Source organism: Stomoxys calcitrans, chromosome 1 (genome assembly GCF_963082655.1).
Source record: "Stomoxys calcitrans chromosome 1, idStoCalc2.1, whole genome shotgun sequence".
Lineage (NCBI taxonomy): Eukaryota > Metazoa > Arthropoda > Insecta > Diptera > Muscidae > Stomoxys > Stomoxys calcitrans.
This window is the reverse complement of record NC_081552.1, coordinates 200,571,094-200,596,599: the sequence shown is the minus strand read 5'-3', so window position 1 is coordinate 200,596,599 and position 25,506 is coordinate 200,571,094. Positions and strand designations below refer to the sequence as shown.

At 42.0% G+C, this 25,506-nt stretch overlaps 2 protein-coding genes across 2 annotated transcripts in view; one reads left to right on the top strand and one right to left on the bottom strand.

Moving 5' to 3' along the window:
• The window catches only part of LOC106087382 (T-box transcription factor TBX2-A), a 289,298-nt gene that overhangs the window by 13,007 nt on the left and 250,785 nt on the right, over positions 1-25,506 (top strand). The gene's annotated exons all lie outside the window — the stretch shown is intronic.
• LOC106087383 (T-box transcription factor TBX6) overlaps positions 3,676-25,506 on the bottom strand; it is a 42,759-nt gene continuing 20,928 nt past the window's right edge. The window contains exons 3-5 of the mRNA XM_013252409.2: positions 15,403-15,670; positions 15,150-15,287; positions 3,676-5,001 (exon numbers count right to left, since the gene is read on the bottom strand). Of these exons, the coding sequence (XP_013107863.2) occupies positions 3,676-5,001; positions 15,150-15,287; positions 15,403-15,670 (1,732 nt within the window). The remainder of the gene's footprint in view (positions 5,002-15,149; positions 15,288-15,402; positions 15,671-25,506) is intronic.

Genomic DNA, 25,506 nt, shown 5'->3' with positions numbered 1-25,506 from the left:
AAGTGCCCTCGAAAAAATTTAAGCCAAGAATTCCCTGCTACTCTTAAAATCCCTAATTGTTGTCTATTCCCCGCCCCTAAGTCATTTCAATTCTGGTATTGTGTCCCTACAGAAAGGTGCATTCCCCTTTACTGCGGTGTGGACCAGCACCAAAACAATGCAGATCCGGCCATCCTTAGAGAAGGCTTCAATCTCCTTCCTACACTCCAAGAGTGTTCGTTACCTTACCGTTCTGGTTGTTACAGACCAGACTCGTGTTAACATTACACCACCTCACGTATTACATGATCGCCCGGATCTCCGTCTGCAGGACCGTGTTATGGTCAGGCAGTCGAAAATAGATCTCAGTGTCTGGGTTCTCAATGTAGACCCCCAGACTCACTCTGTCCTCTAGTTTTGATCCATCCGTGTAACATGATCTTTCAGATGGCAATACTAGGGTTTCGTCAATTAAAGACTGTACCGATGGCAGCAGTGCCTCGCACTTGACTTCAAGATTCATCTCAGGTATCCGATCGGAAACCTCTTCCATTCCTTCCAGGTTTCCTATCGTCGCCTCGTTTATACGGAGATGGTATGAGCTGCTCCTATCCTCAATCACTTCTCCCATCGCTTTAAGTCTCATAGGCGCAGTGGCTGCCTCACACTTAATCTGTGTGCCAATAGGTCGAATATCTAGAATAGTCTCCAGTGCGCTAGTGGAAGTGGTCCTCATCGCTCCGCCTTTGCCAAGAAAACATGTATGGTCCTTATGTTGCACTTTTTTTTCCACAACAGTCCACCAAACTACTGTGGCGTAAGTAAGTATTAGTCTAATGACGCTCCTGTAAAATCAGTGGACTATCCTCGGGTTCAGGCTTCATTTCGAGCCTACGGCCCATCTACATAGTGCCCAACATCTGTGAGCCTTCTCAGTATGCTCCTGAATGTGATACTTCCAATTAAGTTTAAGCTGTTGAGGAAACTTAGTGCTTCAAATTGACCCACCTTCGTTTTCCTCATGAACAGACAGATCTCAGTTAAATTCTCAATTAAAATTGAGACTCATATGTGTAGCCCAGTCGCATGTCATTTCCAAGATCCTTTCGGCCTATCTACAAAGCTAATTCGTATCTCTGCCGCTTATGAGTATCATAACATCGTCTGCGCAGCTTACGGGTTACAATCCCAACTCAGTCAGCATCCGTAGTAGGTTATTTATGGTGGTCACTCATAGGAGAGGTAATAAAGTTTCCCCTTGTGACATTGTTTGTGCCACTTTCGCCCTTATATTTATGTCATGGGAGCCACAATTTTTCCTCATGTTCATATGGTTTATCCAGCCTTTAAGGACCGGTTACTGGTCTAAGGATTCACACATTGTTAAACGCCCCTTCGATGTCCTTGCAAACCGACAATATGTACGTCTTGGCATCGAAGGATTCTTTTATTTTATGCACAACCTCGTGCAGGGCAGTATTTGAGCAGTTCGCTGGATGTCCTACTCTTTATCAGGTACATGGGTTTGACTAGAAACGACGTACGGCTTATAGGTCTGTAGGCCTTTGGTGCCGCATAGCTTGCCTTGCCGGCCTTGGGTATAAATACCAGCCTTGGGTTTTCATCAAAAGCCTCAGCATGTCCTCCGTTGTCTCTGCTCTCACTTCCATGTCGTCTACTAAAGTTTCAGTTCGAACATGGGTTTTTGAGAGAGACTTTTTATACCCACCACCGAAGGATGGGGTATACGGATTTTGTCATTCCGTGTGCAATACGTGCAAATCTAAGATCATCTAGCCATGTCCGTCGGTCTGCCCGTCTGTCTGTTGAAATCACGCTGCAGTCTTTAAAAATACAGATATTTAGCTGAAACTTTGCACAGATTCTATTTTTGTCCATAAGCAGGATAAGTTTCAAGATGGGCTATTTCGGACTATATCTTGATGTAGCCCCCATATAGACCGATCCGTCGATTTAAGGTCTAAGGCCCATAACAGCCACATTTATTATCCGATTTTGCTGAATCTTCGGATAGTGAGTTGTGTTAGGCCCTGCGACATTGTTATTCAATTTAGTCCAGTTCGGATCTGATTTGGATATATCTGCCATATAGACCGATCTCTTGATTTATGGTCTTGGGCCCATGAAAGGTGCATTTATTGTCCGATTTTGCCAAAATTTGGGATAGTTAGTTGTGTTAGGCCCCTCGACATCTTTCTGTAATTTGGTTGAGATCGGTCCAGATTTGGATATAGCTGCCATATACACCGATCTCTCGACTTAAGGTCTTGGGCCTATAAAAGGCACATTTTTTTTCTTATTTTGCCCAAATTTGGGACAGTGTTTATGTAATTTGGTTCAGTTCGGTCCAGATTTGAATATAGCTGTCATATAGACCGATCTCTCGATTTAAGGTCTTGGGACCATAAGGGTCCAATAATTCAATTTCGCTGAAATTTGACACAGTGGCTTATGTTAGGCTTTTTGACATCCGTGTCGTATATGGTTCAGACCGGTCTATTTGAATATAGCTACCAAAAAAACCCATATTTTGTTCTGCAAAATTGAACAACCACTCAATGTCCGTGCCGAATTTGGTCCAAATCGGACCATATTTCGATAAAGCTACTATGTGGGCATAAATTATGCACTTTTTACCGGATTGTGACGAAAGGTGGTTTACATATATACCCTAGGTTGGGGGTACCCAAAGTTCGGCGCGGCCGAATCTAACGCTTTTTCACTTGTTTATCGTGGCGGCGTCAATAACCCTATCGACCTGTTCGAAGAAAAGTTTCCAGGAGGCATGTTCTGCCGCTCTGGTAATCTTATTGTATTCCTTGCGCCGTATGTAATACACATCCCAATGAACTTTTGCGTTTTTCGACGTGCTCTGGTAAAAAGTCTGCGGGCCTCTTTCCCAATATTGCGAATCTCCGCGTCATTGAGGGTCTTTCTTGGGCTGATTTCTTTTCCCGAAGAGAGAACAACTATCATCGAAAGACACCACCAATGCAGACATTTCGTCAATGTCTTCTATGCTTGGACAATCTTCATTATGTTGCCCAAATCTTCTTCTGAGTAGCCTTCCGAATTTTGTCCAATATAAGTCGTCAGTATTCCAGAATTTTGCCAGGTCTTGGCACCGCATGTTAATGTTGATACTATACCACGAACTGTGGTAAAAGTTCGCATCATACTCTATTAGTACCCACTTTCCTGTTTGTTTTGGCTTCCTCACCTGTTGTAGCAGCTCTAATGTGGATGGTGGTTGCGCAGAGTTGAAAGGCAGACAAAGTGATACCAGGAATGCTCCATCGTCTACGTCTCTCCACCTTCTAAGTATGAGAATCAGAAGATCTAGTTACGTCTTAAAATTTTTCCAAGTACTTATAACCTTCATCTTGAGATTTTCAATCCATTCATGGACAGGCACAATTGAAACGCAATTTTTTTTTTTACATTTTTTGAAAATCTTTATTAACTACCATTAGAATATTTCTCTTATAAATTGTGAATAACTTAGAGAGGAAAAACTTAAACAAATAACACGTTGAGTCCAAATATAGTACAAGAATTATTGGAAATTCCAAGTCTCCTTTTCTCTAGGCCAATTAAAAGTAAGGCAAAACGTATAACGAATGATGGTGGTTGGGCTGTTGGGGGAAAAATTCCAGCTTAATTAAAAAGATTCAACTAACTGCCACCACCTAAAATGGCCGATATGCTAAAACCTTTTTTTCTGCTGTGGGTATTGTTGCTGTTAGTGTTGTTGTTGTTGCTGTTGTTGTTCGGATTGTGATTGTGAGCAATGTTGCATGACGGCGATTGGGGTAATGCATCATTGGTGCTGGGACAAGTGCCTGTGGTGTTGCTGCTGTTGTTGTTGTTGTTGGTGGTGGCAGTGGCAGACATCATCATCATCATGGTGGTTGGTGTTGGTGTGGTTGGTAGCAACGACTCATCCTGTATTAATGATGAATCGGATGAGGAAAGATCGGCATCGTTTGTAATGCTTTCCGAGGTGGTATTCGAGTTAATGGCTGTAACACGATTTGGCAACAATTCTACATCAACGACAGCACTACCACCACCACCCCCTCCGGCCCCCCCAACAGACACATGTTGCGGCAATGGCCCCAGAGCTGGTACTGCAGGTGGTGGCGGCAATGCTTGTTGTTGTTGCTGTTGCTGTGGTGCCAAACCGGCCGCCAGTAGTGCAGCTTCTTGTTGTTGCTGTGTGGCTGCCACCGCAGCATAGGCCGCATGTTGTGGTGGATACATGGGCTGGGGACGAGCAAAATACGTGCATGCCAAGTCGACCAGTGAAGGTCGCAACAATGACTGCATATTTTGCTGGAAATGATGCATGAAAGCAACGGATGTTGCATTACAACTTGCACCACCAACACCACCACCACTATGGCCAGCAGCAATTGCTGCAGCGGCAGCTGCTGCCGCTTGCTGTTGAAATATATTGCCGGCATTGTTGCCAACATAATCGAAAGGCAGCGGTGACGACATGCTGTTGTGGGAACTGGTTTCCATGGAGGAGTTATGCGATGATGATGATGGTGGTGGTGCCATGGCAAAGCCTCCACCACCATCCATACCGCAGGCCTCCAATGTGGCGGCAATATCGTTTGAGCGTAAACGTTTAATTTGTGCTGATGTTGTTGCTGCATCCACATCCACCATGATATGATCATTAAAGAATGCCGTCGTCACCGGTTTATCCGAACAAATTGATGATCCCGACTCACTGATTGCCGTCGCTGCTGATGAGCATGATGACGATGATGTCGTTGTGCCTGTTGTTGTTGTTGCTGCCACTGCTGTTCCTGTTACTGCTGATGAGATGGAGAATTTCGTTGGCGACATGATCTCATGTTGCTGCCGCAACAACTGCTCATCGGCAGTAGGTGATGAAGACATTTTACGCTTGCATCGCGATTGACCAGTCTCACGAAAGCCTTTGGCAAAAGGATTATTATCGATTTTCAGTTTGGTAATGCGATCATTCTGAAATGAGAACGGAGAAAAAAACAAAAAAGAACTAAAGTCAGAAAGGTTTGTGCTTGAAAGCAGTGAAGTTGTAGAGAGAAAAAGTGTTAAAAAAAAAAACTGAGGAAAAAATTTTGGACAACAAACCTGCGAGTTAATGAAATCGAAAACAAATGATGATACAGTGGTTTTGAGTTTTTTTCTACCCTCCGTCCGTTTTCAGTTATGAAGCTGAATGGCTGAGTTTGAATCCTGGCGAAAACATCAGCAAAAATTTTCACCGATGGTTATCTCACTCACTATGATGGCGACATATGCGAGGTACCATGCCATGTAAAAACTTCTCCCCAAAGAGGTGTCGCTTAAACTTGAATCGGACAGCACTCTTTGATATGTCAGAAGTTTATTAATGGGCAAATTTGTTTATCTTTATATCTTATTCTTTATGGACCCAAAACCTTAAATCGAGAGATCGTTCTATATGGCAGCTATATTCAAATCTGGACCGATCTGACCCAAAGTGAAGAGGAATGTCGTAGAGCTTAACCTAACTCACTGTCCCAAATTTCGGCGACATCGAATAATAAATGCGCCTAAAACCTTAAATCGAGAGATCGGTCTATATGGCAGCTATATACAAATCTGGACCGATCTGGGCCCAATTGAAGAACGATGTCGAAGGGCCTAACACAACTCACTGTCCCAAATTTCAGCAAAATTGGATAATAAATGTGGCTGTTACGGGCCTAAAACCCTAAATCGGCGGATCGGTCTATATGGCAGCTATATCCAAATCTGGACGGATCAAGATCAAATTGAAGAAGGATATCAAAGGGCTTAACACAACTCGCTGTCCCATATTTCAGCAAAATCGGATAAAAAATGTGGCTTTTATAGGCCTAAGACCCTAAATCGGCGGATCGGTCTATATGGGGGCTATATCAAGATATAGTCCGATATAGCCCATCTTCGAACTTAACCTGCTTATCGACAAAAAAAAAGAATTTGTGCAAAATTTCTTTATCTCCATTTTTAATAAATGTAACGTGATTTCAACAGACAGATAGACATTGCCAGGCCGAATCTTATATACCCTCCTCCATGAACCCATTTGTCGAGTTCTTTTCCCGATATCTCTTTTTAGGCAAACAAAGGGTAAAGGAAAAAAAGTGATTAAATATAGGAGCTATATCAAGTTATGGTCCAATTCGGACCATAATTCAATTGAATGTTGGAGACCATAGTAAAAGTCATTGTGTAAAATTTCAGCCAATTCGAGGAAGAATTGCGCCCCTTAGAGGCTCAAGAAGCATAATCGGGAGATCGGTTCATATGGGAGCTGTATCTGGCTATAGATCGATTAAGACCATACTTGGCACAGTTGTTGGAAGTAATGTAATGGATGTAATATATCTTCAAGGTCATGAGAGGAGTCGTTGAACAAAATTTCAGCAAAATCGGATGAGAATTGCGCCCTCTAGAGGCTCAAGAAGTCAAGACCCAAGATCGGTTTATATGACAGCTATATGAGGTTATGGACCGATTTGAACCATACTTGGCACAGTTGTTGGATATTGTAACAAAACACGTCGTGCCAAAATTCAGTCAAATCAGATAAGAATTGCGCACTCTAGAGGCTCAAGAAGTCAAGACCCCATATCGGTTTATATGGCAGCTATATCAGGTTATGGACCGATTTGAGCCATACTTGGCACAGTTGTTGGATATAATAACGAAACACGACGTGCAAAATTTCATTACAATCGGATAAGAATTGCCCTCTAGTGGCTCAAGACGTTAAGATTCAAAATCGGATTATATGGCAGCTATATCAGGTTATGTACCGATTAAGACCATACTTTGCACAGTTGTTGGAAGTGATATCAAAACACTATGTGCAAAATTTCAGTCAAATCGGACGAGAATGGCGCCCTCTAGAGGCTCAAGAAGTCAAGACCCAAGATCGGTTTATATGCCAGCTATATCAGGTTATGGACCGATTAGGACCATACTTGCCACAGTTATTGGATATCATAACAAAACACGTCGTGCAAAATTTCATTCCAATCAGATAAGAATTGTGCCCTCTAGTGGCTTAAGAAGTCAAGATCCAAGATTGGTTTATATGGCAGCTAAATCAAAACATGGACCAATATAGCCCATTTACAATCCCAACCGACCTACACTAATAAGAAGTAGTCTTGCAAAATTTCAAGCGGCTAACTTTACTACTTCGGAAGTTAGCGTGCTTTCGACAGACGGACGGACAGACATGGCTAGATCGACTTAATTTGTTATGACGATCAAGAATATATTTACTTAATGGGGTCTTGGACAAATATTTCGAGGAGTTACAAACGGAGTGACGAAATCCATCCTTTGGTGGAGGGTTTAACAACCACCCCAAAAGCATAAATGAAATAAGGCCGCAACCGAAATGGAAAAACATTCCAAACTAAAATGACATTAAGCCCAAAACTGTGGGGTCTTATTTCATATGAAATAAAGTGCCAACTTTAAAATGAAATAATGCCCCAAAAAAGTGGGCGATTGACTAGTGTCTCGCAAATCTTTTGAAATCTGCTGCTCTCTGTTTTATTTAAATGTTTGTAAAACGAAATAAAGCCCCAATAATTAAGTTTGGGGTTTTTTGTCATTTCCAAATTTGGGTTCTTATTTCATACGAAATTAAGCCCTAGTTTTTAAAATGTAATAAAGCGCCATACAATAAAATAAAGCACGAATTATTGTTGTTTTTGTTTCATGTATAAAAGTTTGGGGTCTTATTTCAATTTCCGTTTGGGGCTTTATTGCATACCGCCGGAATTGCAAATGCAAATGCAAATTTTGCCCACTAAGGAACAGCGGCAAACTCCTCACATATCAATGAGTGCAGTCCGATTCAAGTTTAAGCCCAATGATAAGGGGGCCTCCTTTTTATAGCCGAGTTCGAACGGCGCGCCGCAGTGCGACACCTCTTTGGGGAGAAGTTTTACATGGCACAGTACCTCACAAATGTTGCAAGCATTAGGAGGTCATTAGGATGGTCTCGCCAGGATTCGAACCCAGGAGTTCAGCGTCATAGGCGGACATGCTAACCGTCGGAATTAAAGATCGAAATTATTAATCGATTTGGCCGACATTGAAGGTGAGGTTTAGTATGGTCCGAAGAGGTCAAAAAACTTATAAACCTCCCATATAAACTTTTCAATCCCTTGTGGAGGTGGTAAAAGAATCAGGCCAAAATCAGAAGAAAACTTTTTTTTTGGGACATCTGTGAAACCCCTTTCAAAGTCTTAAGCCCCACTGTGCAATGTAAGAAACGATTGCATTGGTTGAAATTGGATTCATCGTTGATCTTGGCTAATTAGACAAAGAAGAAAAAAAAGGCAAAGTGATCATCAGACTGGCGTCTCATTCAAATCGTATTTAGCGCAGCGCAGACAAAAAAAAAAAGAAAACAGACGGAAGAAGGTATTTTAGGCCATGGACCAACATTTTTGTCTCAATTCAAATCCTAGGGTTGGTACAAGAACGAATTCCGTTTTGAAAACAAAAACACAGCAAGAGCTCATGAAATTATGCCATTCATTCTGAGATGATTGTGATTCATTGCTGACACATGAGGCAGAAAGGAAATTCCATAAGGTTTTCGTATTTCACTATTTTCTCTTTTCACGCTGTTCCTACTCTTCGACCGCAGTCAGTTGCTGCATGACTAGGAAGAATCTCCGGGCATGATGACTAAGGAAGTTTTCTTTTTGGCAATTACGCCAACACCACAAGTTGTGCCGCCGCCGCCGACGAGTACTTCCTTTCGCTAACTAGCCTGACTAGACCATAGGCAAAACAAGCCAATCTCGGGCCATTGTCTGGTATCCTGGAGCATGTCAGTCAGAGAAAAAATGTGCAAGGGCGTTACTGGCTAATTTGGTTGTTAAAGACGAACTGCTGTGCCTTTGTTTGCCATTTGCTTACTAAAAGGAGGTTGTGTACATAGGACTTGGTTTCTGTAACTCTGTATGTTTTTCTTGTGTAGACTTGAACAAATTAAATAATTAACTAAAATCAAGTGGTTTTTGGTATTTTTGGCAAACGGTAGAAATGGTACTGCTACACCCCCCCTAAGGTTCAAAGTTAGGCGGAATGGTAGATGACAGGCTATAATCAATACCACGAGTTAGTGAGCCAAAAAAAAAGGATCAATTCATGACTGGGCTAATCTGATGATAGAGACAATGTAAATATTTCAATGAATGGACGGAAGGACGACGGTTCGAAAAGGTTACTTGCATTTCTTTGCCCCCATGGGAGATTGATTGACTTTGATTTGTGTGTTTGGTAGAGTTGGGTTTTTCGCCTCCTTAATTAGATGGTCGGTCTGTTGCTAAATAGCCAACCAATTAAGCACTTAAGGAGGTGCTCTGTAGGTAGGTAGATGGTAAGCACTTTAGAATTTTGAAGAAACATTTCACAAAAGCAAATTTAAAGAGTAATTTACAGGAAAAAGGACCCATATTCGAAATAATAACAATTAGAGAGTTTAATATTTCTGATAGGCTGAATTTAAGCTAAATCTCAAATGGTTTGAATCGTTGAGTGTCGTTTTGTTATTTAGCTACGCCAGAATATTCTGTAAATCGTTGTAGGTAGTTATTTCGGAAAACCATTTAAGCCACTCAAGAATAGCTGCGATAGTGTTATCCATCAGGCGGTTGATGATCGGAGTCTGTTTCCAATGGAACGGCAAAACTAGAGCCCTAGAATAGGCTTAAAACTCCAAAGAGCCAACAGCTGCGGTGGTGGAATCAGACCGCAGCATGTTGTCTGCTACTGTAACCTCGGCTGGTGGAGCGCCTGCACTAGCCAACGAAGGATTGGCCAGCAGGGGCTTTTGACGTGTTGAGGACAAGGCTGAACCTATTTTATGGGAGTCGCAGCAAAGTTTACCCCAGAAACTGCAGGTCTAGATTCGGAAACGGCACAGCCATCTGCAAAAAAGCTGCGGTCACCAGGAGAGCATCCCAACCCCAAAAGAACTAAGGCGAACAATAATAATAAGGGTCCAAGAACCTTTGATTGATGAGATCTGGCCAGGCGCAGTAACTGGATTGAGTCAAGAAGGAAGATATTACATCTCGACCAATGGCACACGCATGGGTGTCAAGGCTTCCCTCAGATCCTGAATCCATACTTGAAAGACTAAGGGACCTTAATTGCAGTTTTCCAACAAACGATTTGAAGATCTGTAGATTGGATAAGGTTGATGCCGATCAGAGATATGCAGTTCTCCGTCAGTAGCGCAGACCTCAAAAACTCTGTGGAAGTTGTATCTTAAGGATTCAACAAGTTGAACCTGAAGGTGTATAGATTCAGTGGGGTTAAGGATTCAGGAGATGACTCAGCAGTTGTTGCTGAACTCATGTCTGAGAAACTATTGACCACATCTCTAAAGTCTGGCGGATTTCAGGAGGGTACAAATCCCCCTGTCCCAATCAAAACAGGAGACGAAGGCATCGAACCAGGACCCGACAAGCCCTGTGTGGGTGGGTCATCCAGTTGGACTGGGCTCAAGGTGAGCGCCAGCCGGGAAGGACAGAACTCAACAGGAACTTTGACAGCATCAGCTAGTGAAGTATCTAAGGAGGAATCGACCATACCGCAAGCGTTCAATGTCCTGAGAAAGAGTGGTTGCACTGCTTTCTCAATTGCCCCTGGATGCGTTAGGAAACTCACCATGACAAGATATAAGGAATCTTGTGGGGATGAACTCCTGGCGAAAACAGAAGGCTGGGCTATCGCAACAGTTGTGGAAAATCTGACAAGTGTCCTGCTTCCTCTATTGTCCCCGGGATGCCTAAAGAAATTCATCACAACAAGAACCAACGAATCTTGTGAGGATAAACTCGTGGCGGACTCAGAAGCTGAGGCTAACGCAAAATTGTGGAAAATCTGACAATGGTCCACTTTCTGCAGATAAATCTCCATTATTGTAAGGCTGCTTCGGTGGCAATAAGGTCTTTATAATGGCAGGAGGATTTGACGTTGTCTTCATCCAGGAACCATGGGAGTGCGGAAGAATGGTTAATGGATTAAGAATTCCTGGATTTAGATAACTCAAGGGTACGGGGAATGGGAGAAAAAAGAGCCTGTATTCGCAGGTTAAGTTCCAAGTTGGGCTTTATCGGACTATATTTTAATATGGCCCTAAATATAGGCTGATCTTTCGATTGAAGCTCTTATGTCCATAAAAGGAGCGTTTATTATCCGATTTTGCTGAAATTTGGCACAGCGAGCTATTTTAAGACCTCAAGGCACCGGAATCTTGGAATAATGAGGTTGTTTGAGAGCTTATCATTATGAAATTTATGGTAAAGGAAGTCCTGAGGAGCTTCAAATCATTTAAGTCACCCGGACCTGATGAAATATCTCCGTCGTCACTACAGAAGTAGGCCGAATATCTGGCGCCACACCTGGCCAATATTTTCACAGTGTGCCTGGAACTTGTATATACTCCAAAATCCTGGCAGTAGGCAAAGGTGGTATTTCTACCCAAGCCCGGCCTACAGACCTATGAGCCTTACTTCTTTTCTACTTAAAACCATGGAACGTATTGTAGATGCCATGATAAAGAATAGGACATCCAGCGAACTGCTGTATGCCTATGTCAAGATAAGGTCAGTGGAGCCTGCCCCATAAAATAGAAGAAACTTTCGATGCCAAGACGTACACATTTGCGGTATACATTGAAATCGAAGGGGTGTTTAACAATGTGCGAACCGAAACACTGATCAACTCCTTGGACCACTACCGGGTGGATCGGGTCCTTAGAGACTTGATAAACCATATTAAGCAATTATCAGTCCCATGACATGAATATAAGGGAGAAATTGAAACAGGGATCTCGACGTTGATAAATCTCCGGGCCCGGACGGTATACCAACACTTGTCCATTGTAAGTGTTGTTCGACGCTTGCTCATTTACTACGCAACCTTTTCAACCTTGCTTACCGTGCGGAAGTTTTCCCGGCGCATTGTAAGGTTGCGAACTTTCAGCCCATCTCCAAAAAATATGGGGCGAGCAACCATGCGAACCACCGGCCAATTGCGATATGCTCCGTGCTGTCCAAGGTTATGGAGAATATGGTTAACCATCATCTTGTCAGAAACTTCAGTCCAATGGCCTTCTTAGCGATAGACAGTATGGGTTCCGCAGAAATCGCTCTACGGGAGGGCTAATGGCATTTTTGTCTCACCACCAGTTTGGTGAGAGTAAGGTCGTGGTTCTGGATATCTCCAAGGCATTTGATAGGGTCTGGCACGTTACACTTTTATCACAGCTTGTCGCTTTTGGTGTCGGTAATAACTTCGTTCGATTTATATCGAGCTTTCTCAGAGATCGCACTATAATAGTTGCTGTAGATGGGTTCTCATACGATGAGTTTACATTGACCGCAGATATTCCACAAAGTTCTGTCCTTTCCCCTTCCCTTTTTCTTATTTTCATTGACGATCTATTGGGTCAGACTTCGGAACCAGTCTACTCATTTGCCGATGACAGTAGTCTGTGTCATTCATATTCATTCGACAATAGGCCCGGTCCTCAAGAAATTGTGGACATTATGGATGAGAAGCTCTCCCAGGATTTGTTGGCCATTTCCGAGTGGGGTAGAATAAACAGAGTAGACTTTAACGCACAGAAGACACAGTGCTGTTTCTTGTCTCTCCGATATCTATCGACGTTATAGATATTGAACCGTCAGATGCTCTTCATATTCTGGGCATGAAGATACAATGTGATGTCCGTTGGTCGAAAGACGTATTCGAAGTGTCGAAAGAAGCATTCAAGTGTTTGGGCTTTCTTAAGCGGTGCAGGAAATATTTCACCTCTTCTGATCTTCTCAATATCTCTACTACCTACATCAGGCCGAGGATGGAATATAACTCTCATATATGGGCAGGGGCTCCAAAATCATCCTTGGAGCTACATGACCGGGTTCAACGGAGAGCGATGGGGTTGATTGGGGACTGTAGAGTATCCAACTCTATTGCTTCTCTTGAACATCGTCGGAATGTGGGTATCGTTGTATTGCTCTATCGTTATTTTCATGGCGTGTGTTTCAGGGATATTCGTCTTCATATCCAATACAAGACTTGCCAGGAACTCATACCCGTTTGTAATTGATTGGCAAGTCGACCGAACCATGCGTAACCGAGAACATTCATTTTTCGCCCGAACCATTCGTACGTGGAATCGACTTCCGGCAAATGTCTTTCTCACCGACATTGACGTTCAGAAATTTAAGACGAATATCAATAAACACTACTCCCTCTTTTCCCCTCCAACTCTTAACTTTCCTAATTGCCAACGCAATGCACTGCATGTATAGGAGACATCCCCTGCGCGTTGGTTACGTGAAAAAAAAAACTAATAATACTACCAAGGGGTAACGATCCGAACCAGCTTTGCAGAAAGGCGGAAAGTGTCTTGATGATAGCATACGACTGGGCTAGACCTAGAGGTCTCAATGTTAACCCAGAGAACATTGATATCTGACTGTTCACGAAGACGACGAAGGTGAGCTAATTTGACACACCATGTTTCCTAAATATAACGATTTCGATATCTGACAAGCTCTAATACTTAGGAGTGATCTTGGGCTGGTGATCTTATATACCCTCCACCATGGATGTTATTTTCCCGGTATCTCTTGTTAGGCCAACAAAGGCTTAAAGAAAATTTTTAGTATGCTATAGGAGATATATCATAACACAACACTACGTGCAAGATTTCAACCAAATCGGATGAGAATTGCCCCCTCTAGTGGCTCAAGAAGTCAAGATCCCGGATCGATTTATATGACAGCTTTATCAGGTTATAGACCGATTTCAAGCATACTCAGTACAGTTGTTAAAAATCATAGCAAAACACTACGTGCAAGATTTCAGCCGAATCGGATGAGAATTGCCCACTCTAGTGGCTCAAGAAGTTAAGATCCAAGATCGGTTTATATGGCAGATATATCAGCTTGAGCCATGCTCAGTCATAACAAAACACTTCTTGCAACTTTTTAGCCAAATCGGATAAGTACTGCGCCCTCTAGTGGCTCAAGAAGTCAAGATCCAAGATGGGTTTATATGGCAGCTATATCAGATTTTGAACCGATTTGAACCATACATAACACAATTGTTGAAAGTCATAACAAAACACTTTGTGCAAGTTTTTAGCCAAATCGGATAAGAATTGCGCCCTCTAGATGCTCCAGAAGTCAAGCTCCAAGATGGGTTTATTAAACAGCTATATCAGGTTATAGACCGATTTACACCATACTTTGCACAGTTTTTAGAAGTCATATCAAAACATTACGTGCAAAATTTCAGCCAAATTGGATAAGAATTTCGCCCTCTAGATGCTCAAGAAGTCAAGACCCAAGATCGGTTTATATGGCAGCTATATCAGGTTATGAACCGTTTTGAACCATACTTAGGTGTTGGAAGTGAATGAATTTCGCCCTCTAGGTGCTCAAGAAGTCAAGACCCAAGATCCGTTTATATGGCAGTTATATCAAAAACAGGGACGCATATGGTCCATCTACAGTCCCAACCGACCTAGCTTTACTTCTTCGAAAGTTAGCGTGCTTTCGATAGACGGACGGACGGACATGTCTAGATCGACTTAAAATCTCATGACGATCAAGAATATATATACTCCATGGGCTCTTAGATGCATATTTCGAGGTGACGAAATCAGTAAACCCCCATCCTATGGTGGAGGGTATAAAGATATATGGAATATTGACGTGGACTAAGAATTCATCGATTTGAATAACTTGATCCATGCATTCTTAGTCCACGAATCACTTTACCATTCACCTATGGCTCCTGATTCGAAATAAGGTCAAACATCCTGCCATCAGAAGGAACTTCACAGCTGCCGAAACGGTTTTACAATAGTGGAGTGGAGATATATGCAGAAACAAGACCGTGTTCAGTGTTGTAATTTTTCACCACTACTCCATTAGTTTCATCGTCTGTGTCCAAGTCCATCGCCACTAGACTCATTTGATCTTGTCATGATTAGTTACCTGACTTTACCTTAGGTATGAAAATGTTAAATACTCCTTCAAATTCCTTTGGAGATGTTTTAAAATTTCTGTTTCAATTACCTGATAGGCTGTGACGGCGACAAATTCAGTTTCCGGAAAAACAAAAGCCTGTTGAGGCGCCCAAGGAATTTGAGCCAAATCCGAAGTACGTATCACATGAATGCGAGGTTGATATTTGTGCATGCTGGCCAAAACAATCTGAAAGCAATAAAGGACCAAAAAAAAAACGACAACATTAGAAAAACATGCAAAGAAAACGATTGACCAGGAAACTGCAAAAGAACTTCCAATTCCAACTCCCTGCCATACTTACTTGCCCACTATTATCCAAGGTATTGTTAGTCAATTTGACTTTATTGAAGAGTATGGGCTGTGCCTGCCAGTGAGCACCAGTGGCAGGACTATCCGGATGCAAGTACATGCGTTGCGGTGACTGAGGTTCGGCTCCGCCAGCTGGCACCCACTGGGAACCGGAGAATTTATAGCGGCAGTCGCCAATTGGCACCATTTCCAAGAGTACACAATAATTGGTGTCCTCATCCAGACCGGACAATGACAACCTCATGGAAGGGAACATGCGTCTGAAAGGACAAAAGAAAAACACCAGACCGAGGCATCAATAACAAAAACTTAAATAGCGATGATAAGGAACAACTAAAACTATGATGATGAGTATTGCCGGCAATTATAATGGCCTTTCTTTGTGGCTAACTAGGCATGTTATTTGTTTTATCCACACCATATTTTTTGGGATTTTTTGTATCTTTGATATAGGAAACAACAAATGTTCCATAAAACTAGTGGGATATTTTTTTAGTGTTCTTTTTTAGGAGTTTACTTTGGGCGGACCAGCGCATACATCCTGAGTGCTGTTGTTGACTGATGTCAGAGAGGGAGAGAGGGGGCGTTTCAAATATTTAATTGTGCCTTTTTTTTCGTTTAACCTTTCCGTGGCAGAGAGAAAGAAACATTGCTTTGGGCATGCGTACATGTGTCAGCGTTGCGTAGTTTTTTTTATATTATTTGCCTCATGGAGGCAAGCGTAGGCGATTTGGTGTGTAATTAATGTTTATTTGTTCGAATTTATCGGACACTGTATGTAGCGAGCAAACCAAACTGGCGCATAGGCTAACAAGGGGCTGCGAAAATTAATTGTGAATCAATTTTGGCATGGCCGCTTCATTATGAGGGCCTCAATATTGAAAAAGAAAGAAAAATGAAAACAGGCTGCTGACAAATCTTGTGGCAGTCACAGAAAGGCATACTCTAAGAGACCGCTACTTGGAGCCCACCACAGCGCAGAGGTTAGCATGTGCGCCTATGACGTTGAACGTCTGGGTTCGAATCCTGGCGGAATCATCAGAAAAACATTTCTAGCTGTGATTTTCCCCTCCTAATGCTGGCATCATTTAAGAGGTACTATGCAATGAAAAAACTTCTCTCCAAAAAGGTGACGCTCTGCGACACGCAGTTCGGACTCGGTTATAAAAAGGAGGTCCCCTATCTTTGAGCTTAAAATTGAATCGAACTGCACTCGTTAATATGTAAGAAGTTTGCCCCTGTTCTTTAGTGGAATGTTCATGGGCAACATATGTATTTGTAAGAGACCTACTTCAGAGAAGTGGGTAGGGGTAGTTTTAGAGCCCTTTGTTTGAGGAGGGTAGTTGGTAGTTGAATAGAATACCCTAGCGCAGCGATAAGCGCGTCTGACTATGATGGGTTCGAATCCTGACGAGAACATCTGACAAAATTTTCAGCAGTAGTTATCCCCTTCAAATTCTGGCGACTTTTGTGAGGTACTTTGCCAAGTAAAAACTTCTCCCCAAAGCGGTGAAGCTCTGCGGAACCTCGTTCGGACTCGGCCATAAAATAGAGGCCACCCATCATTGAACTTAATCTTGAATCGGACAACACTCCGATTAAGAAGTTTGCCCCTGTTTCCCAATGGAATGCTCATGGGCAAATTTGCATTTTTGGAAAGGGTAGCTAAAGTACCCTTTTCTTAGGGAAAGGTTAGTTCTAGGAACCTTTTCTTAGGGAAAAGGTAGTTTTATTGTAGTTCACTTTTCCCTGGGGAAAATAAGGTAGTCTTGTTACCCTTTCCTTGGAGAAACGCTAGATTAAAGGAAAGGGAGTGTACCCTTTCCGTGAAAAAGGGTAGTTTTAGTAGCATCCCTTTTCCCCGCGGAAAAGTTAAACACTACCCTTTCCCCGCAGAAAATGTAGTCTTAGTCAGAAAATGTAGTCCAAGAGGAAAGGATAACCTTTGGACCCTTTCCTTGAGGAAAGAGTTGTCTTAGTACATTTTCCGTGCGGAAAGGGTAGTGTATGTAGATTTTCCGTGCGAAAAGGGTGGTTTATGTACACTTTCTTTGGGGAAAGTGTAGTTTTAGTACCCTCTCCTTGGGGAAAGAGTAGCGTTAGTACCCTTGCCTTGGATAAAGGGTAGCTATAGTACCCTTTACTCGGAGGAAGAGTAGTTTAAGTAATTTTTCCTGGTAGAAAGGGTCGTTTTAGTACCCTTTCCTTGGGGAAAGGGTAGTCGCAGCAGTAGTTTAAGTACCTTATCCTTGGGCAAAGGTGTAGTACCCTTTCCTTGTGCAAAGGATAGTTTAAGTACCATTTCCTTGACTAAGGGTAGTTAAGGTACCCTCTCCGTGGGGAGAGGGTAGTTAAAGTACCCTTTCCGTGGGGAGAGGGTAGTCTTAAAACCTTTTCCTTGGGGAAAGCGTAGTTTTAGTACCCTTTCCTTGGTGAAAGGGTAGTCTTAGTACCATTTACTTAGAAAAAGGTTAGTCTTAGTACCCTTTCCTTAGAAAAAGGGTAGTCTTAGTACCATTTCCTTGGAAGAAAGGTAGTTTCAGTACCCTTTATTTTAGAAAGGAGTACTTTCATTATCCTTTTCTTGTGGAAAGTGTGCTTGAAGTACCCTTTCCTGGCGGAAAGGTTTGTTTTAGTACCCCTTCCTTGGGGAAAGGGTAGTTTAAATAGTCCTTTAAGTACCCTTTCCGTGGGGAGATGGTAGTTCTGGTATTCTTACCTTGGGGAAAAGGTAGTCTAAGTACCCTTTCCTTAAGAAAAGGGTAGTTTTAGTACCCTTTCATTGAGGAGAGGGTAGTTTAAGTATCCTTGCTGGTGGTGAGGGTCATTTTAATAATAGTTTAAGTACGCTTTCCGAGGGGAGATGGTAGATTTAGTATTAGTATTGGTGAAAGTGTAATCTTAGTACCCTTTCCTAGGAAAAAGGTATTTTTAGTACTCTTTCCTTGGGAAAAGGTTAGTTCAAGTACCCTTTCCTGGTGGAGAGGATCGTTTTAGTACACTTTCCTTGGAAGGGGTATTCTTAGTACCCTTTCCTTGAAAAAAAGGGTAGTATTGGTACCCTTTCCTTTGAAAAAGGGTAGTTTTAGTACTCTTTCCTTGGGGTCAGGATAGCTTTAGTACCATTTACTTGGGGAAAAGGTAGTTTAAGTACCCTTTCCTGGTAGAAAGTGTCGTTTTAGTACCCTTTCCTTGGGGAAAGGATAGTCTTAGTAGTAGGTAGTCTTAGTACCCTTTCCTTGGGGAAAAGGTAGTTTTAGTACCCCTTCCTTTGGGAAAGTGTAGTTTGAGTACCGTTTCCTTGGGTAAAGGGTACAGTTTCCATGGGAAAAGTGTAATTTTGGCACCATTTATTTGGGGAAAGGGTCCTAAAAGGAAAGGGCAATTTTAGTACCCTTTCCATAGCTAACGGGTAGTTTATACCATTTCCATGGGAAAAGGATAGTTTTAACACACTTTTCTTGTGAAAAGGGTAGTTTTAGTTCCCCACGAAAAGGATACTAAAACTTCCCTTTCCTTGGGGTACCAGTTTGGTTTTAGTATCCTTTCCTTGGGAAAATTTGAGTACCCTTTCCTTGGGGTAGTATTAGTACCCTTTCCTTAGGGTAGTTTTAGTACCTTTTCCTTGGGTGTAGCTTTAGTACCCTTTCCTTGGGGTAGTTTGAGCACCATTTCCTTGGGGAAAGGGTAGTGTTTGTGCCCTTTTCTTGGGAAAGGGCTAGTTTTAGTACCCTTTGGGGTAGTTTTAGTACCCTTTCCTTCAGCAAAGGGCAGTTTTAGTACCATTTCTTTGGGGAAAGCGTAGTTTTAGTACCCTTTCCTTAAGAAAAGGGTAGTTTTAGTACCATTGCCTTGGAGAAGGGATAGTTGTAGTACCATTTCTTTGGAGAAAGGGTACTTTGATACCCTTTCTTTGGGAGAAATTTAGTTTTGCCACCCTTTCTTTTGGGAATAGGGTAGATTTAGCACCTTTTCCTTGCGGAAAGGGTAGTTTTACCACCCTCTCCGTTGGGAAAGGAAAGGGTAGTTTTATATCCTTTCCTTGGTGACAATAGTTTTAGTACCCTTTTCTTGGGAAAATAGAAGTTTTATCACCCTTCCCTTGGGGAAAGGGTAGTTGTATACCCTTTCCCTGGGAAAAGGGTAGTTTTAGATAGGGTAGTCTGATTTTAGTTTTCTTGGCGAAAGGGTAGTTTTTCCTTTGAAAAGTGTAGTTTAAGTACCCTTTCCTCGAGAAAAGTGTACTTTAGCTAACGTTTCCTAGGGAGAAGGATAATTTTTGGTACCCTTTCCTTGAGTGCAGTTTAGTTTTAAAACCCCTTCCTCGGGGAAAGGGTAGTTTTAGTACCCTATGTTTGGGGAAACGTTTAGTTTTAGTACCCTTTCTTTGGAGATGGGGTAGTTTTAGTACTGTTTCCTTGTGGGAAGGGTAGTTTTAGTACCCTTTCCCTGGGGAAAGGATAGTTTGTACCTTTTCCTTTGAAGAACAGTAGTTTTAGTAACCTTTCCTAGGGGAAAGGTTTGCTTTAGTACCGTTTTAAAGAATTTAATTTTTCATATAAACTGATTTTGACGCAAAAGGGCCTTCTGAAACTCCAATCCGTACCAAAATTCTGTTTGATATTGTGGCTCAAATTCAGAGGCCTAAATAAATAATCAAACAAACCTTTTTCGAATTCTTCGATTGTTTGTCTTTTCCAATTTCGTCTGATAGAGAGACACAGGGGAAGAATAACAACAAATGTTTCAGTTTTGTTTTCAATTAGACTGCAAAGCTTTAAAATTCAATTTCATTTCGTTTTGTGAGCTGTTTTTCCCCTAATAGGATGGTGAGCATGCGCAGCTAACAGTTAGTTAAACACAGAGCATAGTCATTGCCGCCTGGGTAAATCTTGGCATGAGCATGCATGTGTAAGTGTGTATGCTGTGAGTATCGGTTTTAGAATTTTTGTTTGAGGTTTGCATTTGCTAACAAGGATGTTTTATTTTGTTCGAACAGCAGGTGGCCAAGGGTTTCTGGCGCCAATTTAAATTATAACGCATGGCTCCGTTTTGCTGTTGTTGTACTGTTTTCTTTAGATTTTAGGATTTGGTGCTGGACATTGTTGTTTCTACCAAAAAAATGCATCATTCTTTAGTTGTGAGCATTTGTAGTTCTTCTTGTTGTTGCTGTTGTGGTCGTCTGTTCTGCCTGTCTGTTTTTGGTTTACGCTTGAGGACTCATTCAAGCGAATGATTAATTAATTAAATTGTTATTTGTGGTGACCACAGAGTTGTGTTTAAATGGTTTGACTGAATTAGTTTTCATTTTTGATTCTCAAGGTTATTCATTACTTAGATATGGTTTAAATTGGATTTTTTTTTTGAATTACTTGAAAATGAAAATCGACGAATTTAGAATGGGTGGTGGTGTTGACAAATCAATAAACAGAAGCAGTCAGTTGTAGTGATATTAAATAAAATGGCATCAATGCAAGATAAAGAGGCATGTTCAGGTTTTCGGATTCGCAAAACGAAAAAATTCTTTGCGTTTATTTCCCAAACCTTATACTTTGGAGTAGAAATTTGAATAATTTATGAATTTCAACTTTTATCTGGCAAAGTGTGCAAGAATTAAGACATAGGAAATCTTTCGTTTTGCGATTTCGAAATCTGGAAAAGACTTGAAAAAGTTAACGAAAATCCATTTGATATACTCTCAGACCAGATAGAATGATTCACACTTTTATAAAATTTTTTTTTTTCTTTTGGGCTTAGCATACCCTCCTCCATTGGTAAACCCTTAACATGTTCACCTAACACCTTATGATCACCGTGGCATTAAAGGTGTAGTTGGTTATGTCCGTCCGTCTGTCTGTCGAAAGCATGCTCTGATGATTACGTCGAATATGGCTTTTCCACCCTGAAAAAGCTTTTTTGGACGAGGGTTAACGGACTTGCCATAAACCCCAGAAAGACTGAACTGATCCCTTTCACCAAAAAGAGGAAACTGAGTGTTTCCAGAGGACCCGAGCCGAAGGACTTGGGAGTGGTTCTTGACCTGAAACTAAGTTGGAGAAGGAACATTGAAAGTGGTCAGAATGATCTTCACTCCTGTCGCAAGCCGATAGAAAGGAATTGGGGCTTTCGCGAGGGCCTGCACTTGTTCGGCCAATTCTCACCTATGGTTGTCTGGTGTGGCACAAAGCTTTGGCTCACTATGCCTTTCGCAGGATGATTGAGTAGGTACTGGGTACCGGGACAGTGCTAATCTCTGGGGCAAGGAGAAGTGCCCAGGCAGAGGCGCTGAATGTCACGCTCGGTCTTATGCATTTGCACCTATATGTTGGGTGTATGGCAACAAAAGTCGCCATGAGTCAGATACATGGCGCTAATTTCGGCCATTCTACAGTTTTTTGGAAAGATGGAGATGTCGCGTGGCGCCATGCTATATGCGACGCGACTGAATGTATACCAGGGGAGTCCTTCTTTGTTGAGGGGTTGGAAATCGTTTTCACGAAAACGAAACTCTGATTTGGGGGCACCCCGCCCTTCCTGGGACCCTCTGTATACACGGGTTGGTCTAAATTGGTTGGGAGCACTGGAGCAAGAGTCTTCATTGAATTCCTTGAAATCTGGAAATTTTCTAGACTTATGGAGAGGTACAGCGTCTTTCAGGCGAAGATCTTCGCGATCCTGAAGTCTGGCGGCCAAATCAGATTGTTACGATAAAAGTTAATGTCATACAAAAGTTAATATCGTTCCCCGCAACTCCTTAATGGCCTGAGACACAGCCTGTGGCCAGAGCCTCACATCCTTTCCCATGGTTCAAAGAAGCTCTTTGCATCTTTTAACCAGAGGCCAGACGGCGGAGTCTTCAGTGTCGCCTGACTTTCCACATATAAGTTAATGGCATACCACCCAACCGATATCATTTCAAATCGGAAAAGAATTTCTCCCTATAGAGGCTCAAGAATTATAATCGGGTCATCCGTTTATGTTTGCTCTATATCATGTTGCGAACCGATTTGGGCCATGCTTGGCCCAGTTGTTGATGTTCCAACCAAAACACTTCATGCTAAATTTCAGCCAAACCGGACAGTAATTACGCCCTCTAGCGGCTCAAGAAGTCAAGATCCTAAATAGGTTTATATGGGAGCCTAATAAGGTTATAAACCGATTAGAACCATTCTTGGCACAGTTGTTGATGGTCAAACCAAAATACTACAATACATGCAAAATTTCACCCAAATCGTATAATAATTGCGTCCTCTATCGGCTCAAGAAGTCAAGATCCAAAATCGGCTTGTATGGTAGCTGTATCAGGTTATGTAGCGACTTGAGCCATACTTGGCACAGTCGTTGAAAGTCATAAAGAAGCACGTCATGCAAAATTTCAGCCAAATCGGATAATAATTGCGCCCACAAAGACTCAAGAAAATTTCACCCAAATCGTATAATAATTGCGCCCTCTATTGGCTCAAGAAGTCAAGATCCAAAATCGGTTTATATGGGAGCTGTATCAGGTTATGTACCGATTTCAACCATACTTAGCACAGTTGTAGGAAGTCGTAACGAAACACGTCACGCAAAATGCAAGCCAAATTGGATAGGAATTGCAACCTCTAGAGGTTCAAGACGTCAAGACCGCAGATTGGTTTATACGACAACTATATCAGGTTATAGACCGATTTCAACCATACTTAGCATAGTCGTAACGAATTGCGCACTCTAGTGACTCAAGAAGTCAAGATCCAAGATCGGCAACTACACCAAAACATGGACCGATAGGGCCCATTTACAATCCCAATCGACCTACACTAATAAAAAGTATTTGTGCAAATTTACAAACGGCTAGCTGTACTCCTTTGGAAGCTTTTGACAGGCAGACGGACGGACATGGCTAGATCGACTAAAAAATTTCACGACGATCAAGACTATATATACACGTTATGGGGTTTAATACGATTATTTCGAGGAGTTACAAACAGAATGAACAAATTAGTTTCCCCCATCCTTTGGTGGAGGGTATAAAAACATGCTAAACCGGCTGGGCCGAATCTTGGGTACCCACCATCATCGATTCCGCTAAAAATTTGCCTTTATTAACTCACTTCTTATTTGAATTATATTTTAACAATCAAATCGAGAACTGGTTTCGGCTGCTATAGTCTCAAGTTCTCGTATTGAAGAACCGGTGTTTAGGAACGCCTATTGATTATATAAAAACTAGCTCGATCCGCTCTACTCCACTGCGCCTTCTTTAACATTACGCGAAAAAAATATGTATTGTACTTACTTACCATATGTATTTCCCTAGAACAATTTGTTTATCTACTCAGAAATACTATATTCTTTATTTGTATCCCATATAGCCATGATTGGCAAATATGTACATTTTGAGGAGAGGTTTTGGGGTCTCATATTGTCATGAACCCATGATAAAATACCCATTTGGGTTGTTTTTTGGGTCGGTGCAGCCTCCTAGGTACTTAGACCAAATTTTTAATATCAAATTCGTACTATACTCTCGAAAACCTTTCATTTGAATCCCATATTGTCCCGATTGTCATTTTTGGGTGGTGCTTTTGGGGTAAGGGGGAGGGTCCGCCCCCTTTTCAATATTAACATATTCTCCTTCCAGACCATATACGAAATCTACTCCCGAATACCTTTTATTGGAGTCACATAGTGTCATTCTGGACCAATATGCCTATTTGAAGGGGTTTTGGGTCGGGGCGGCCCCCTAGGTACCTGGACCCAATGCTTATTATCAAATTAGTACTCTATTCTTGAATAACTTTCATTTGAGTCCCATATTATCCCGATCGGTCTAATTTTATATTTGGTTGGTGTTTTTAAGTTAACGGGGAGGGGCCGCCCCCCTTACGATATCATCAAAGTCCATAGCCTATTACTCCTTGCAGACCATATTCGAAATCTACTCCCTATTACCTTTCATTTGAGTTCCATTTTGTCCCTATCGGTCCACTTTTATTTTTGGGTGGTGCTTTTCGGGTAAGGGAGGGCGTTCGCCCCCTTATGATATCAAAAAACTCTATAGCCTATTGCTCCTTCCAGACCATATTCGTTATCTACTCCCTTATAACTTTCATTTGAGTCCCACATTGGGGACTCCCCCTTACCCTCATTTGCTGTTGGTGTTACAAGGAGGGTCCGCCCCCCTTCCGATATTAGCAAATTCTATAGCTTATTGCTCCTTACAGAATATATTAGTACTCTTCCCCGTATTACTTTTCATTTGGGACCCATATTGTCCCGATCGGTCCACTTTTATTTTTGGGTGATGTTTTGGGATAAGGGGGAGGGGTCCGCCCCCCTTCCTATATCAACAAATTGTATAGCCTATTGCTCCTTCCCGACCATATTCGTAGTCTACTCCCTAATACTTTTCATGTGGGTCTAATATTGTCCACTTTAATTTTTAGTAGGTGTTTTGGGCTGAAGGGGAGCGTCCGCCCCCTTTCGATATCAACAAATTCTATAGCCTACTACTACTTCCAGACCATATTCGTAATCTACTCCTGAATACCTTTCATTTGAGACCCATATGGTCCGATTCGGTCCTCTTTTAAATTTGGGTGGTGCTTCTGGGGTAAGAGGGAAGAGTCTGTCCCCTTACGATATCAACAAATTCTGTAGTTTATTGCTCCTACCTAACCATATTTGTAATGTACTCCTTAATACCTTTTTTTTTAGTCCCATATTGTCATTATTGTCCAATATGCCTATTTGAGGAGGTTCTGAGGTTAGGGCGGCCCCCTAAGTACCTGGACTCAATTTTTTATACCAAATTAGCACTTTGCTCTTGAATACCTTTCATTTAAGTGCCATACTGTCCCGATCGGTCTACTTTTATTTTTGTGTGATGCTTTTGGAGTAATGGGGAAGGGTCCGCCCCCCTTGGGATATCAAAAAATTTTATAGTCAAATAACAGAGAGAGCGTTCAAGTAACCGAAAACCACCCAAACGGCCATGTTTAGCGATTGGAACCATATGGGCATAAAATTAAAGGTATTTCGGAGTAGAGTACGAACTTTATACAACAATTTGACCCCAAATGTCGGGAGGCCCGCTCCACCCACTAAAACTGTC